This window comes from Chenopodium album, chromosome 23 (assembly GCF_948465745.1).
Source record: "Chenopodium album chromosome 23, dcCheAlbu1.1, whole genome shotgun sequence".
In the NCBI taxonomy this organism is placed as follows: domain Eukaryota; kingdom Viridiplantae; phylum Streptophyta; class Magnoliopsida; order Caryophyllales; family Amaranthaceae; genus Chenopodium; species Chenopodium album.
Window position 1 is genome coordinate 29,713,221 of NC_137856.1, and position 17,609 is coordinate 29,730,829.

Consider the following 17,609-nt stretch of genomic DNA (forward strand, 5'->3'; position numbering starts at 1 on the left):
TGTCAATTTGTCATGCTTTACCGTCCTATAACCCTACATAATATATAAAAATACCATGCTTTGGTAGTAGGAACAACTTAATTGGATAGCCTAATCAAATATGGCTTCCATGTGCATCTAACACACGAGTGGTTGTTGACTACTTGTGCTATTTTTTTTATTCCTTGGGTTGGTTAACAATTGATTAAAAATAATTTAAACATGTATAGTACGAAGTATATACTTAAAGATAATGATATATGTTAGTTGCTAGGAAATAATTAACTCTTTGTGTTGCTTTTTTGGTGGGTTAAAGGTCAAAGATTAAAGACTTTAGAACAATTATTTTTTTTTTTTCTTTTTTTAATTTTAGGATACAAAAACACAATGCTAATATCACAAGGGGTAGTACAACGTGAATATTAAAAAGTTGATTTAAAGTATAGATATAATTACTTTGGAGGGGGGACGGGGATAAAGTATAGATATAACCCCATGAGAAACAACATTTGTTTCTCAAGAAGAGGAACTTGGGTTTAGCGGATAGGAGCATATACCCGCGCATATAGTTAACCTGATTAAAGACTAGTATTTCGATGTTTTATCCAAAGAAAATCACAGATAACAATCATAACTTGTAATCGAAATCTCTAACCTTTGGTCGGTTGAGACTCTTAACATTTAGCCCCCACTTAATTTCATTTTTATATACTATATGCCGCTAATACTAAAATACATAGAAGGAGAACATATGTTAAGTAGAGTTGGAGGGATTGACTCACATGGGGAGACTTGTGACCTCACGTACATAAATTAAAATCCCTCTTTTTGAGTGATTGCTAGTGGTTCATTTTCCTCCCATATATGCATGATAAAGTATTTTTAGTGATGATTGCTTACACACTGTGCAACAAATAAAGCACTAGTATCTTGTTTGGACCACTAAACCAGTTCTGTTTTCTCCCGTATTTTTTTAGAATTATAATATTTGGTAGTAGTTAGGAATTATTGACTAATTGTATACTTCGTATTAATTATGTGACAAAGTATCTAGTAGAACATGTTGGTCATACACCTACAAAGTATGTTTATTTGTTAGTGTTGCCACTATGTACTCACTGGTTTTGGCAACTTTTCAGCAATTAGTGGAAGACTTGATGCGGAGTACCAAACAGGTTAAGAGGTGGTGTTGGGCCACCCAAGCACGACATGACACGACCCACACTACGGTGCCTAGCCTTGTTTTGTATAAACCTTATGGCTCAACCTTAGTCCTCGTCAACATGACCAATCCATGTCTCTATGATAGGAAGATTCATAAGGTGGCGTCACTGGCGTGTGGGTTGACACAACCCTCCACAGAGATGTGTTATGGGCTTAGTTCTTGGAGGGCTAACACAGATCAAGACGCAACAAGTAGGCTGTTCAAAGGTAGCAGTCTGCTGGGTGTGGCATCGCTTCCACCGTTAACCAAATTCGGTACAAAAGGCTATCGAATGCAAGAAAATTGAACAAGCAAGACCAAGAACTATAGCAACTTTCTTCAAAAGATTCAAGAAGTTAAACAAAACAATGAAGCCAGGAAAAAGGTCGGGATTAAGGGCAACCAGTACAAGGAGGCAAAATAAGAGGGAAAAAAGAGCATACATAGAGTATTAGAAAAAAAAAAGTTGGCTTTTGAAATTAAACCATCATCTGCTGTTCTGATTTACATAATTTTATTACTCATTTTATGTCAACTAATAAAAAAAAGAAAACACAGACCATTCTGGGTTCCAAATATCCAATTGGATTAAAAGAATGCAACAAGCAAGCACGAGGCTAGAACCTGGAAAGCGAACATTCTAACAATAGACTGCAATTTCAATTAAGAAATGACTCCTCATTATTCTGGCTTCATGTTTTCACACTCTTCACGAATAGACTGGAACAAAATGGATGACAGGTATCGCTCACCAAAACTTGGAAACACAACCTGGAACAGCAGAAATATTGACCGAGTTATAGATGATGTGTCAAGAACAGGTGAGAAAGGTTTTTAATTATCATGAACCCATCTATTACAGTACTCCGTTGTATATAATGTGATTATGCATATGATCTTGATTAACAATTCCGCATTGCTATCACAAGGAAGGAAACAATTGCCCAAAATAAATGGGAAAGATATATTGATGGGCTCTGAGGCATCAGATACAGAGCCAAATGCAAACATCTTACTGTCTTTATATCCCAAATCTTGATAAAGATTGTTTTTTCAGACAGGATTGTAGGCAATAAGGCTATGTACATTGTACACTTATTTCACGAATTTATTTTATTCGTGATATAGAATTAAAACAGATACTCTGTTAATTTTATTTAACAAGATTCCAATTGTTAGTTCTTTTTCCCCCCATATTGTAGGTGATGAGAACACAGCCTAAGATGGCTGGCCAATTAAGAACACTACCATGTGCAATTATCCTCGATTCCTCGTAAACAACCTAAGTCTATGGGTAGAATCATAGAAAACTATACAGGAAGTGTTTGTTTCATCTAAGAAGTAATGCCTAGGAGACCTATAATAAGCAACAGATAACTCATCATCACTCCAGTTGACCTAGGAGAAGTTATCCCAATTTTTTGACTACAAGGTAATCTTTATAACAGGCAGTAGATTGCTCATCATCATTCTTCATTTGACCTATAAGTTATCCCAATTCCCGACTACAGGGTGATCTAACAATTCTGAGCACTAAAATTCTTCATTGAAGTTGTGAAAATTTGATCCCTATTCTGATTAAGGCCCTGCTCATCAACTTTTTTTGTAGGTTTTGATGGTACTTTTTTTTTGGTGGGAAAATGGGGCAAGCCCCAGGGTTTAATGGTTACTACAACTAGCTCTACTTTTTTAAGTTGAGAAATGTACAAACAAGTTCAGATATGTCAGAAAGAATTCAGGAAATTATTACAGAACAGACCCTAAAGACTAGCAAATAGTTGAAGTAATGGGTCACTAAGATGCTAGAATGGAAACTAAGCTTCAAACAATGAACTAGATAAAAAAAATTATAAAAAGTAGATTTACAAGAAGTGAACCTAACAATCAAAATGCAAGCCTAACTAGAATTAAATATAGTCCAGTAAGCAGCTACAATGACTCTTGAGAAGGTTTTAATGTAGCTTTTTCAATTCAAAGGAACTTAAGGAATACTCTACCACACAAGCAAGATGCAAAGGGAAGCAAGCATGTGAAAGAGAGACTGATAAGATTTTAAATCTAATAATAAAATTTAAGTGTGATTTAGGAGAGTGATAAGTGAAGGTCTTACAGCTATAAGTTTTCCTGCATTTTCAGGTCTTTTACCAACTTTGACTGCAGCAGCTGCCGCCGCTCCAGAGGAAATGCCAACCTGGATCCAGAAAAAGATCAATCAGAAATTCAATCTAGTAAATAACATTCAGCATAATACCCTCCACAATGTAATTAGATCTATAGAACAAAAAAGTAGTGCTGCTCCAATAGTTAAGTTTCCAAATCATATGCTTCAAACATAATTCTACAGTAGATCGTGCTTAATGCAAACCTCTACAACAACTTAATTAACTATTAACCTTTTATTATGAGAAAATATGATACATTATCAGCTGCAAAACATATTAAGAAAATAAACTAAAAGTTAAAAAAGATTGGGTATAAACAAAAATCATATTATTTTGAGTACTTCCCCACAAAAATAGGTTGCTTATTTTTTATAAACAAAGAAAAATCAAATGAGAAGTTGTAGGATTCGTATTATTAAGTATGTCCCAAATATTAAATCTACTTTTTTAAAAAAAAAAAATAGGGTGCTTTAAACTAAGGCTACGCTTCATGATCTGATCTGATATCATAATTTAACAAAAATTTTACCTTATTTGTCCACTAACCCTTAAGTTACAAAGAAAAAATCAAATGACAAGTCGTAGGATTTGTATTAATAAGTATGTCCCAAATATTAAATTTTCATAATTAGTTAATTACAAAATTGATGAAGTAGCAGCTACTGTCCAGAGTCCAACCATGGTCTACTTGTTCTAATTTCTGAATAGAGCAACTTTAAGGATCAATGAAACCATGTTATGACTACTAACCAGCAAGCCTTCTTTCATTGCTAATTGCTTTGCAGTTTCAATAGCTTCTTCACTGGATACCTGAGAAAGATAACATTTCAGAAAATAAGAAAGGCTCAAGCACTGAAATTCTTCAAAAGGCAAAGAGACCCTTGCAGAAGAAAAATTATCTTATAAATGGATAGCATACAACCACGGAAATTATCTGGTTGAAGTTTTTTTCTTAAAGAAATATAAACCACACTTGTTGATGGATAAGAGTAGTTTATTTAAGTATTTGCACCCCAAGCTTGAAAGAAATGGAAGACTGAAAAATCACAAATGAAAATTACAACTGTAACTCAATAACCTCAATCCCAACTCAAAACCAAATGATATCAGCACCCGCTAATAAATGGTTGAAAATGGGTGGTATTTTCTATGTTGCTCAAACTCGGGTATGCTCACATCTGACACGAGTATGTGTCCAAGTGTTGGATCGCTATTTTGTGAAATTTTCCAAAACTTTGGCCCAAAATGAAGGGTCAACGTGACATGTCCATGTCCGAGTGTTGTTGGTCTGACACATGTACCTGAGGTAAAATGAATGGGTACAAGAAACATGGGTTTCACTGATGAAAAACTCAGGTAAAACAATTTTGATCTCCATAAACAAAAGAAAAATCTGCAAGAGCCTACATACTTCATACGGTTTGCAGTTGAACTTATTGCTATAATTTGAATGGTTTCTGGTAGTTCATCAAAGTGCTTGGAAACATTTTAGTACAACCTGCATAACCCTATATCTTCTGATAATTAATTATCATGGAATGGTATTTACTCACCAAGGATTGCGATTTATACTCAAATATTTGACAATGGTTCATATCTTAAGGAACATGTGTGATGTGATATCCTTAAGCAATCCTCATTAAAGGTGGAAAGGCATTGTTTATAAGATATTGTATATCATATTATTAAAATACAACCAAAAAAACTTTAAATCTGAAATTCGAACATTGGCCTGTATTAAGCAGCGCTCTGTGAGCAAATTATGAGATCTCATAACTCATAGGCAAGTAATGAAGCAATAGAATATTCACCTCTATAACTTCATCCATCACACCCAAATCTAAATTGCTGGGAACAAAACCAGCTCCAATTCCTTGAATCTTGTGTGGACCTTCACGCCAACAAGATGAAGTTCAATTATACACATGAAGCCTGGAAACTTTAACTATGAAGACACAGGAAACTTCATCTTACCAGGCTTGCCACCCGAAAGTATGTTGCTTTCCGTAGGTTCTATACCAATTACCTTGAAAAATAAATGAGAATGGGTCAGCAATAGAGCAAAATACATCTGGGATATACTCAACAGCCTTTTTGTTATGTGTTAAGCTACTTGTCCATATAATATACAGGATCAAAAGGAATTCCCAACAGGAGAATATCTGTTAATAGTGTGCTGCAAGAATGCCTATACCTGGACACCAGGCTTGCGTTCTTTGAGGTACCGCCCAACTCCAGAAATTGTCCCTCCAGTTCCAATGCCCGCAACAAAAATGTCCACTTTGCCTTTAGTGTCTTCCCAGATCTCAGGACCTGTTGTTTCATAATGTATCTGCGGAAAACATGGGAAAAAGAAAGGTTCACACTATATACTTCCTCTATTCTTTTTACTTGCAACACTTTGACTTATGCACTATTCACATACTTATTTTGACTAGCTTTGATGATTTATAATTGATGAAATTTATAGTCATGTAAGATCTTGTTAGATTTGCCTCAATTTATACTCATAACATTGAATTTTCATAATTTTTAATCATGGATAATCAGAGATATAAGTGATTGAAAAAATGCATTGGTAAGATGTAAGCATTAAATAAGAAGTATTGCAAGTAATTAGAAACAGAAAATATATGTTAAATCCATGTCACGTGAGATGAAGTTTGAAGATACATTAAATTCATGTCATGTGACATACTCAGGGAAGTTTACAGGATTTTAGCAAGCAGATTCCTCCATTTGCATCGTGTCAAATAGTATAACTTGAGTAACTGATATTTGGGTTTAAGTAGGAGTCCAATATTAGGTGTCAAACAAAGCAGAAAAACCAAAAAGGAGAAGAGGAAAAAAAAAAAAGGAAATGTACTGATTGAAGGCCAAGGTAGAAGAGAAGGGCTTTCAGATTAGTAAAACCTAAACATCAATGACACCCTTACAGATGATGGCGAACAAATCATAATGAGCCACACCTTGGGATTTGCAGGATTGTCAAACTGCTGAAGCATGTAGGAATCAGGAGTATTCTTCAAAATCTCTTCAGCCTTCTCAACTGCACCCTTCATACCCTTAGCTGGATCAGTCAAGACCAACTCAGCTCCGAATGCTTTCAAGATAACTCTCCTTTCCATACTCATGGATGATGGCATTGTCAAGATAATCTTGTATCCTCTAGCAGCAGCTATAAATGCAAGTCCTATTCCTGTATTCCCACTTGTAGGCTCCACCAGAGTAGTCTAGATGATAAGAAAACAATATACTATCAGTCGAATACATAAAAAAACACCCAACAAAATAGACAAGAGCATTTGTTAGTGCATGATTATTGTAGACAACTAATTGCTATTTGAAACTAAATCTTTATTTGAGCAAGTTAGTATGACAATATTAGTTGCTAAAAGCACTAAAAAAAATTATTAAAAAAAAAAAAAAAAAAAAGGAAAAAAAATGAGAACCACAGTATAAAAATATACTTATTTATTGATATACCATATTATATTTATTGATTGAGTAGTTGAAGCTCTAATAGCTCCCATAGTGTTTCTACCCTCATGAGATAAACAAAAACACTTGACTGTGAATGAAATCAAATTTTCATACAAATAATGGTTCATGGATGATAAATTAGCAATTCAAGGTGCAGTTTCGGATACAGACGTATGCACAGGCAATGGCTACTAAGAATATACTCATTGTATTAGCTTAACTGCTTAAGGATATAGATAACATGCCTATCTGTCATGGTATTGACAAGCAGGCCATAACAAGTCAATCTCCCAAAGTCCCAAAATTAAAGAGACAATTTACACAAATACCAAAGCCTCATGCACACCTTTCAAACACACCTAAAATTTTATGTTTTAGCTTTAGAGAAGGATTAAAACGCATGCAACCTCTACATTCAAGACGAAAGATGCTCAAGATAAAATGGTGGCCAATCCAACACCAATAGATACCAGGTCATTCAATTGAAAGAAGCACAGTAGTTGTCAATATCAGACGATACATGCATTTAAATAGCTACTATATCAGATAGTTTAATATGAAGGCGCATAAGACAATTAACCTAAGTGCTAACGGTAAGTTGCAGATCTTAACACTCCACCCCATTTGGCCCATTAGATATACAAAGGGACATACAAAGATTCTAAAATTTCTGGCACTACAAATTATGATAGAATGACTGAGTCTGTCTGAGACTAAAGATAGAGGTGTAGCAAATACACATCATCCAAATGGAAACTTGCATGGACTAAAAAGCAGAAACTTCATGCCGTAAATGGTAAATTTTGAATAATAATAACTGGAAAGGCCAAGATACTAGGTAAGTTCCGATTTTCATTTAGCTTCCATTTCGTGAGTCTCACAAGAGGGTCCGCATGCCAAAAAAGATATAGTGCCCCAGCGAGTGTGACAGGAAGGCAAACAAAAGGGGATATATATATAATTGATACTGGCGCTCTTCAAATTTAACTTGAAGTGTCAAAACAAAGCAAGAACCTAATATTGAACAAGAATACATCATTCTTCAAGCATATTAGTGTCCAAGAACTGCATGTAATGTCTAGCCTTAAAGCAATACCTTTCCAGCTGTGATAACTCCTTTCTGCTCAGCATCATCTATCATACTGTAACCAATCCTGATGTGGGCATAAAAAGAAAGAATAAGAACATCACACAACTCAACAAATAAATCTATGAATAATCTTTTAGTTGTTATGTTCCCAATGTACAAAGACATAAAATCAGCCCTCTCTTGACATAAAACTGTTCAATCACTCTAAAGAATTGACAATATGTTGCACGCTGAAAAGGATTTTATGGAAAACCAAAAGACTACATTCTTTTAGAAATTTTATCCATCTTTAGCAAAAGTAATGTACAAATATTTATTTGGGAGGAAAAAACCTGCAAAAATTACGTCTCTTAAGAAACCACATAAAACCCTATTGAGCTCATTTCACAAAAACAAAATGTACCAGGGATCTTATTTACCTGTCCTTCACACTGCAGCAGGGTTCCATGCTCTCAAGCTTAGCAGCAATGTTTGCAACTGATCCATTTGATACATTGTTGAGATACACCATTGGAGTTTTTCCAATTAGCTACCACAAAGTTAAGAAAAATAATATTACTTTAAGTTTCAACAGGTGAGTTCTATCGAAAAAAAATAAAAGGAAAATAACAAAATCATTCTTTGATGCCACAGAGATATAGGGAAGGCTTATAAGTCCACCAAGAAAAAACACATAACTTACCAGTGTGTATCTGATACTTCAAATAAAATAAAAAGTTTTGAGGGAATTTTGGGTGATGTTTGCTACTAAGCAATGTCATTTAGATATCCTAATTTTGGAAAGAAGTCTAAAATGCTAAACCTCAATAGAAAAATGTCTAACATGAATGTATTGGTTAACTCCATCTGAAAGCCCTGAATAGAAAAAGTACTAAAGCTCATGGCGAGAGTAAAAAAAGAATCCAAATATTTGCATGATGTTTGGGGTAACATAGTTTTGCCAACAATTAGTATTATGTCATAATATAGTTATAGGTAGGATTGATGTAAAGGTTATGATGGGAGCTGATAGACATATGTAAAATCAGGCTATACTTTATGAAGTTGTTTTAAGGATAATTGAACAATAGTATTAGGTCATAAACATAATAGTTATAGGTAAAACATGCTGTTGACTTTTTATCCTCAGGCTATCATTAGCGTATCCGATGGGCTAATGCAAAGATGATTGATGGGAGATATGATGAAATGGAATATTCCAAGAAAGGATACTGACTATAGTGCCAAATGCTACAAATGTGCATTACTATGCATCAAATATGGTCAACTTTGAAGCTATATGAAGAGTTTTTCTTTTCACTATAGCCATTCTTAATTTTACATTTGTCCGAGGAAGGAGCGAGTAACTCTTAATTTAAACAAACAGATTTAACTCGAGTATTTACTGATTCAGAATCTGTGTATACCACCAAAACTTCAGAGAAACGAAGGAATTTCCAGCATTCCTTTACTTCACGTCTATGAGAAGAGTAAAAACATCATAACATTCCTTGTAATTTAGAATTTCTGAATTCATGCATCAATTCAAATTAACCCTAGTAAATTTGGTAAGTTGATAAGACAATGACCTGATAACTTCAAAATTTTATTTCAGAATTCTTCTATTCATCAAAACTCAATCATTATTCTGCCATTTCAGTCTACAAATCCCAAAACTATCCAAAATTTCAAGAAATCCCAAAACCCCACCACAAATTCACAAAATAAAATCAAAAACCCAGCTCAAAACAGCAATCAGAAATCAAGAAACCCACTTCAAAATTTCAATCAAAAACCACAAAAAAAATAAGAAAAAACAAAAACCCAATTGAAAATGAAAACCAGAGATTCACCTGAGAAACATCTTCAGCAATATTAAGGCCTTCAATGGTGGATTGAGGCGCAACAGAAACAGCTTTACAGGTGATTGAAGAAGAAGAAACCTTCCTGAAATTCTTGCAACTGAGCGATGATGGAGGACCAACTCGGAAATGGGTGAGGCTCTTAACATCTCGAAGCTCCAATTTGGAAGTGCTAAGCGCAGCGTAAGCGTTGTTGACCAAAGAAGCCATGGTTGATTTCTCTCTCTTGTTTCTCTGTCTATTGTCTAATCTCTTGGAAATGGTGGTTGTCCTTCGAATATATGCCTCGCTTTCAGTCTATATTCACTGTCGTCGCAAATTACATACTGTAGACCGTAGTAGTCACGATGTGGTCCTAATCTTGTAGAGTTGTCGTAAGAGCTGGGCATGGATCGAGTCGGACTACCACACAGATTATTTACTCGTACTTATTTAGGCATTAGAGATTTAGGGTTAGTAATAAACTGAACTGACTCGACACGAGCATGTTGTAGATGTAGTTTACTTGTATAAGAGCATCTCCAATGGCAAGCTACAATGCTTTGTAGCTTGCTTTTCCACATAAATTTCTAAGCTACAACACTTTTTAAGCAACAACTTGTTTCAATGGTAAGCCACAACATATTGTAGTTTGCAAAAAAATAAAGTTTTAAAAAAATAATAGATAATTATACACATGTTCCAATATGAATGGAGATTATTTGTCTCTTTTTCAATCAAGCATGTAGCTTGGTTGGGCTACAATTGCTAACATGTTGCTCAATTTTTTATTCTCCAATGGTAAGCATGTAGCTAGGAACTTTATTTAAATTGCAAGCAAGTCCTTATAATTGAACCATTGGAGATGCTCTAAGGGTCGGGTAATGTGTTACAGTATTCACTTAGTTTTTGGATACTTTATATTCATCTGATTCATACGTGAGGTCGTTATAATTTACGAAGTATTTCAATTTTGAATTGAACTTGGTTGCGTGAGGTAAAGGATATCTACTTGACTATCTTCAAGTATCCTCACCCGTTGGGGTAAGCCGTGAGACTTATCAGTTGAGTGAAGCTTTTCTTGGTGTCTCGTCCTAATATAATCTGCTAGATTTTACTTTATTAATTACATCAACAACTATAGCAATGGGACTGTTGGTGGAGTATAGAGGTTATACTGGCATTCACAGTTTAGTCATAGAGTACTTTGAACTTTACATTGAAATTAAATAATAATAATAATGTAAATGAGACTCAAATTTAATATTCGACATTATTATGAATGACCCTATTGAATCAGTACTTCTCACAGACTAAGGATATGTTCACATTTACTGAATTGAACTGAAATGAATATTTTATGAAAGAAGGAAATTAGGAGCTTAACTAAACTGAATTGAGCTGAAATGAATATTTTATGAAAGAAGGAAATTAGGAGTTGAACTGAACTGAAGTGATTGGAGTTGAATTGAACTGAACTGAAATTAAGCTGAAGTGAACAGGCCCTGATCCACCTTATTTTTGCTGATCTGATCTGATATGATCTGATTTGATTTGTTCTGGTCTGATCTGATCTGATTGTCTGATTTGGCCAAACTTTGACCTTAAATGTACGATAATCTATCAGAAAAAAATAAATCAAGTGTTTGTTAGATTCGTAATAATGTATAGTTTATTAATATGTAATTTTCTGATATTACGAAATTAAAGATATTTAGCGATATAAAACCGCATATAAAACAATGTTCTGATCTGAACTTATTTTTTCTGATCCGAACTTCTTTTTTCTAATCTGATCTGAACTTATTTCTTCTGAAATAAGTAAAAATAAGATCAACTGAACAAGGCCTAATTAAGTCAGCACAGTTCTATAGGTCAAAGCTTGAAAGTAAAGGGGAAGTAAAAAAATCCCTTACTCCCAAATAAATATACTACGTAGTTGGTAATTCATGATCTTAAAATACAAGGTGAATTTCCCGCCAACTCCACCAAATTTTGCTTGATTAATATTCGATATTACTCTCTTAAACTTTACTACAAGATTGCAAACTATAATTTGTAGTACTATCTTCTTTTGGACATTATTGGGGGAAAAAAATCATCAATCTCTAATCTTGAATAATACTTGCTAAAACTTTACTAGAGTTTCAAACTTTCAACGCACTTCATTCGTAAATTAGTAGCATTGGAGTAACAACTAACAAGTACTCCATTCATTTCACTAAAATGGTTGCATTGGCTTTTATTTTGAGGTCAAAGTTTGAAATTTATCATCGAATATTATCACTTGTACATCAAAATCTTATCACATAAGGTTTTCTTCAATCCATGCTAGTAAATATTTAAAAAAATATCATATTTTATGTATGTGTAACCACCATAACCATTCAAATAACTAAAAGTGTGCAATAATGAAAACCATCAAAATGTAGGGAACATAAGTTACATAACCATTTTAGTGGAACAGTTAGAGTAGGGAAAAAAAAAAAAGAAAAAAAAAAAGGAAAAAAAAAAAAAAAGAGTTAGTTATTTTTGTACAAAAAAAACTCAACATATATCTGTCGCCCTCAAGAAGACGGCGCAATTATTGATTTTTCATTTTTTGAAAAAATGAAGCACTATTTACATGGTCATATCATACGAGAAAATCTGGAGGATTTTATTTATTTGTACGAAATGAACGTGGCCACATAGTTGGGTTGGATTATAAATTTATGAGAGTAAAGTCAAATGGGATCCTAGGTGGCTAGGTAGTAACAAATCAGATTTTTATTCCTACTAAACTTGCCACCTCATACTTAATTATTCATATTACCTCTGTTAACTTTTAGTTGCAACTTTGGAATAATTTATTTCCCACAAATAATACCCAAAGTTGTAACTAAAAGTTAAAAGAGGTAGGGCCTATTCAGTTCAGCTTAATTTCAGTTCAGTTCAGCTCCAATCAGTTCATTTCACCTTCTAGTTTCCTTCTCTCATAAAATATTCATTTCAGCTCTATTCAGTTTAGTTCAGTTCAATTCAGCTCCAATAAGTTCAATTCAGTTCAGTTCAGCTTAGTAAATGTGAACGAATCCGTACTACGTATATCACTTCGTATATATATGGATTTGTTTAACTCTTGCCATAGAGAATTTTATCAAAAAAAGAAAGTAGAGATAGAAGTGAGATGGCTTCTTTGCTTCGTCTTCACAAATCATATACATTTAGATTCTTGTTGAACTTATAAGAACTTCAATGAAATGAAAATATGATAAAAATGTACTTGTATAAGATAAACATACTCGTATAGATTCTTGTTGAACTAATAAACCACTTAGATAGGTAGTTTCACAATATAAATTTAATTGGACAGAAGGAAGTACTATGATGCATCAAATAATTTTTTTTGGCAAATGGCAAATCCATTAACCCAGTATTGTTCCAAACAATCTAGGATTTGCATGCCCTGAAATGGGAACAACTAGATTTTAGAAAGCTACTTAACGTAATGAATAACAACAGGCAAACAGCTGAGCAATATTTGTCAATATTCAAGTTAAAAGGTCCAAATATAAGAAGCACGTGATCTAAAATTCAGGTTAAACTTCACATAATAATGTTGTAAAACTAGCCTCCCTGTAGGTTAGACTAGTGTTTGATACACCGTAATTTTCTTTTCAAATGGTTTTGTTTCTTTACATTTTTTTTTTTAATTTTTTTAAAATGTTTCTTTACAATTAATGAGGGTTTGGACAATGTTATATGTAGCTTTTAGGGTTATAAATAAATATTAAAAACCTTTCTTAGAGCATGTTCTCTTCAAATTATTTACCGTCCAGTTCTTAATTTCCTTCTCTCAAAAAATATTCAGTTTAGTTTAGCTCATTTCAGTCAATTAGAACAGACTTTTAATTTGGTACTTATTTAATAATGTATGACAAAATCACGCGCAAATATAGCCCTTAGACTGTGACCCTGTTCTTTTCACCTTAAAAAAATAATATTAAGTAAAAATAATTTCAGTTTTGTAAAAATAAGTTTAGTTCAATAAAAAAAATTTCAGTTCGTTAAAAATAATTTAAGTTCAGCAAAAATAATTTCATTTCAGTAAAAATAATTTCAGTTCAGCAAAATTAAGGTGAAGAGAACGGGGCATATGTATATTTTTCATATTACTCCCTCCGTGTTTTTTTAAGTGACACAGTTTGACTGACAAAGAGTTTTAGGAGATTTTATTGACTTTAATAAAATAAGATGTTACTGGGGTAGCCGGGTAGGTTGGAGGAGTGAGAAATGATAAAGTAAAAGAATGTGAGAGGAAGTGGGGACCATGAAAGTAGTGAGAAATGATAAAGTAAGAGATAGTGGGGTGAAGATATATTATTAAAATGTAAGGAATTTCTAAAAGAGGAAGTGTGTCACTTAAAAAAACACGGTCGGAAATGGAAAGTGTGTCACTTAAAAAAACACGGAGGGAGTATATCGTTTTTTTTTTCCAGTAATTTGGAAAATTTGCAATTTGCAGCAATTTAAAGTTCGTATTTTGCAAATTGCAGCTATTTAAGAAAAAAAATGGCAAATTGCAGCCCAAAAGTTCGTATAAATTGTAAATCGCAGCCCGATTTAATTTTTTCATCGATTTACATGTCAAAAAATCTTCGATAAAGGTTTTAGGGGCCATTTTAGCCCTTAGGAGCTAGAATTAAGCTCGAAATAACTTATTTGACCTCAGCTAATAGTGGGTCTATAGCCAATTAGCCATCCGAGTTAGCGAAAGGCCATAATTGTAGGGATTATTATTTGAAGGCCCACTTTATCAAAGTCATGAACACGTGATTCGTGAGCAACCATGAAGTCGCATGTTGTTATCAGATTATCAATTTATCACCATTTGACTTTTCTTAATCACTACCATTTGTGTTGAGATTGTGTGCAACTGTCAACATAGTTTCATTAATCACTTAATTTCTACTTATTATACTCTTTGCCCAAAACCTCTAATAGAATAATCAATACCAATTGTCCAAAGATTCTTTTTTAATGTACATTAATCAAACATGTACGAAAGCTATGAAGCATTGAATAATATTCCTTCTACTTTCTTAAGCTACATCTAAGTCTAAGCTTGAACACTTTATCTCAATACGGGTGATATACGTGTCATAACTAGTCTTTTCTAAAGAGTTCTTTTGGTTAGACCTTATATCTCAACTTTCATTGTTATAAATGTTAATGAAGGAAAATATGTAGAATATACATACATGTTTACACATCATTATTAACATAAATTAGGGCAAATAGGTATTTTAACATTATAGAGGATATAATTATCCAAAAACTATTTATAAGTGATTTCTCAAAATTTTAAAAGGTAGAGACTCAATATGGTTTGTCAATTAATATATACTTTCTTTATTTCAAATTAGTTTTTACACTTATCTTAACACATAATTTTAGATGATAACCTAGCATAGTGCCCATGCGATGCACGGTTTATAAATTAAATTATTAATATTATTAATCATGTGGGAAAAAAACAATGATAAATCAATTAGTAATAAAGGGCTCATTTACTAATGATCGATATAAAAAAATCTTCATTATTATTATAAATTTAGCATAAATTTTGCTGAAAAGATAATTTTTTTTTAACTTTAATAGTTTAAGATGTATATTTTTTAATCTAAGTTAATTTAAGTTTACTTTAGGTTTGTATATCAAAATTTTAAAAAAATCTATATTTATTTAAAATTACATCAGATAGTAGTCTAAAATTAAATAGCTAGAACGGAAAATATTAATTACAGAAATGAAAATTATATGAATAAATTAAATAATTACAATTTATTATATGAGTTCGTTGGTGAATAACATTTGTATAACTTATAGTAGGTAATTAATGGCATTGGCTAAAAAAAGGGGTGAAAAAAAAAGAAAAGAAAAAAGGGAATGAAATATTGGAGGAAAAAATAGCACCAGAATATGACACGTGTCATTCCTGGTGTATGTTTTAGTACTATGATAGTAATTGATGTTTACTTATCAATTGTTACTTTATTAAGCAGACATGAAAGAAGACAGTGGAATATTAATTTATTGAAAACATAGATATGTAGAAGTAAAGTAGAAAAAGGTAATCAACAATAACTCAAACTGCTAACTCAATTTGGTCTGACTAGAAAAAAGGTGCAGGTTAGGCAACCCAAAAAACACATTTTAAGAGTTTAAAGCCTAAGCCTAGCCTAAAAAGTCCAAATTGGCTTGAGAAGCCCAACACTATTTGTGATTTGGGCACATAATTGAATATGCAAAAAAAGAAAAGTATAGCCTAATCAACTTGAAAAAAATAGTCTTCAAAAAAAAAAAAAAAAAAAAAAACTTGAAAAAGATAAATGACGGAAAACATTACTATCGATTTTGTAGCTTTCTTTCACTTGAATTCAACTTAGTAATCTAGTGAATGAATTGAACTTTCGAGGATGGGTGTAGTATATTGGATACAAAATTTTGAGTACGATCGACTTTAATTCAGGTTGATTTCGGATCAGATTAATCAGGAGCAAGTCATATCATTCGGGTTGAGTCTATTTTACGAGTATCACATATAACTGGACTAGGTTCTTTCCATATAACCCGACACAATACTACCCAAATCGGCCTAATGGACCATAACCAGTTTCTCATGTCACGCAAAACATAAACTTTGCCAGCCTAAAACAGAAAAGAAGAAACCCAAAATAATAGCCGTTACCTTTAAACGTACCCCTGTTATCAACGGTCACATTTCAATTTCACCCACTACAATTTTCATATGACCGTTGCCACTCTCTTCCTATATATCACTCCCACTCTTATTTTCTCCCAAATCATCTCTTCTTCTTCCTCTCTTCTCTCTAAATCAACTCAAAAATTCTCAAATCACACTCAAAATCATCAAAATCCATCAACAACCCAGAAAAATTCTCTCAAATGGGTCTCCAAATCACTCAATCACAATCCCACACACACAAAATCTTCCTAATATGCAATTACATCCTCTTAGGAGCAGCCTCTAGTTGCATATTCCTAACATTATCACTCCGTTTATTCCCTTCAATAATCGGATTCCTCTTCATCCTCCTTCACATCCTTACAATTGGCGGTGCCGTTTCGGGTTGTGCTGCATCTTCCGCCGGCTCCCACAAATGGTACGCCTTCCATATGGTCTCCACAGTCTTGACAGCCATCTTCCAGGGGTCTGTTGCCGTTTTGATCTTCACGACGACTGATAATTTTCTATCTGCTATGAAATCGTATGTAAGATTTGAGGATGCGGCTGTTATACTGAAATTGGCGGGTGGGTTGTGTGTTGTTATGTTTTTTCTAGAGTGGGTTGTTATGAGTTTGGCGTTTATGTTGAGGTACCATGCGTTTGTTGATGGAACCGGCCGAGGCGGGAATGGGAATGGGAATGGGAGTGGGAAAGAGGAGGATTTGAAGAATTGGCCTTGGCCATTCCAAGTTTAAGGGAAGATGTATTATTCTTCTAGATATCAACACGGGAAATATATCACATATATATTTTCCGATATGATTTGATCTTGAATTTCTTCGTCAATGGGATTTGAGTGTTTAATTTGTTTTGGTTTTTTATGTTATATATAGTACAAGTATGTAGTAAGTAGTGTGAAAGTATCATTTGTTCATTCTTTTGTTTAATCCTGATTTGGATTATTATTAATGAAATTGGTTTGTTCGTTGTTCGATTAATCGATAGTATTCATTTAATTTGTTTGTTGATTGTGTTCTTATCATAATCCGAGTTAATGAGTTTGTTTATGATGGAATTTATTTCCTTGAAATATTTTTTCGAATTATCTGATTTAGAATTATACTAAAATTTCCCAATC

At 33.1% G+C, this 17,609-nt stretch overlaps 2 protein-coding genes across 2 annotated transcripts; one reads left to right on the forward strand and one right to left on the reverse strand.

Moving 5' to 3' along the window:
• Positions 1 to 1,639: 1,639 nt before the first annotated feature.
• LOC145608539 (cysteine synthase, chloroplastic/chromoplastic-like) lies at positions 1,640 to 10,040 on the reverse strand. Its single transcript, XM_081664154.1, has 10 exons — positions 9,751 to 10,040; positions 8,338 to 8,447; positions 7,925 to 7,982; positions 6,315 to 6,578; positions 5,540 to 5,677; positions 5,320 to 5,371; positions 5,157 to 5,236; positions 4,096 to 4,155; positions 3,294 to 3,374; positions 1,640 to 1,954 (listed from the first exon to the last, which is right to left on the reverse strand). Exons 1-10 carry the CDS (start codon positions 9,967 to 9,969, stop codon positions 1,865 to 1,867), a joined length of 1,152 nt encoding a protein of 383 aa, XP_081520280.1. The 5' UTR covers positions 9,970 to 10,040; the 3' UTR covers positions 1,640 to 1,864.
• Positions 10,041 to 16,689: 6,649 nt separating this feature from the next.
• Positions 16,690 to 17,226, forward strand: LOC145607324 (uncharacterized). Its single transcript, XM_081663018.1, has one exon. It carries the CDS (start codon positions 16,690 to 16,692, stop codon positions 17,224 to 17,226), a length of 537 nt encoding a protein of 178 aa, XP_081519144.1.
• The last annotated feature ends 383 nt before the right edge of the window (positions 17,227 to 17,609 follow it).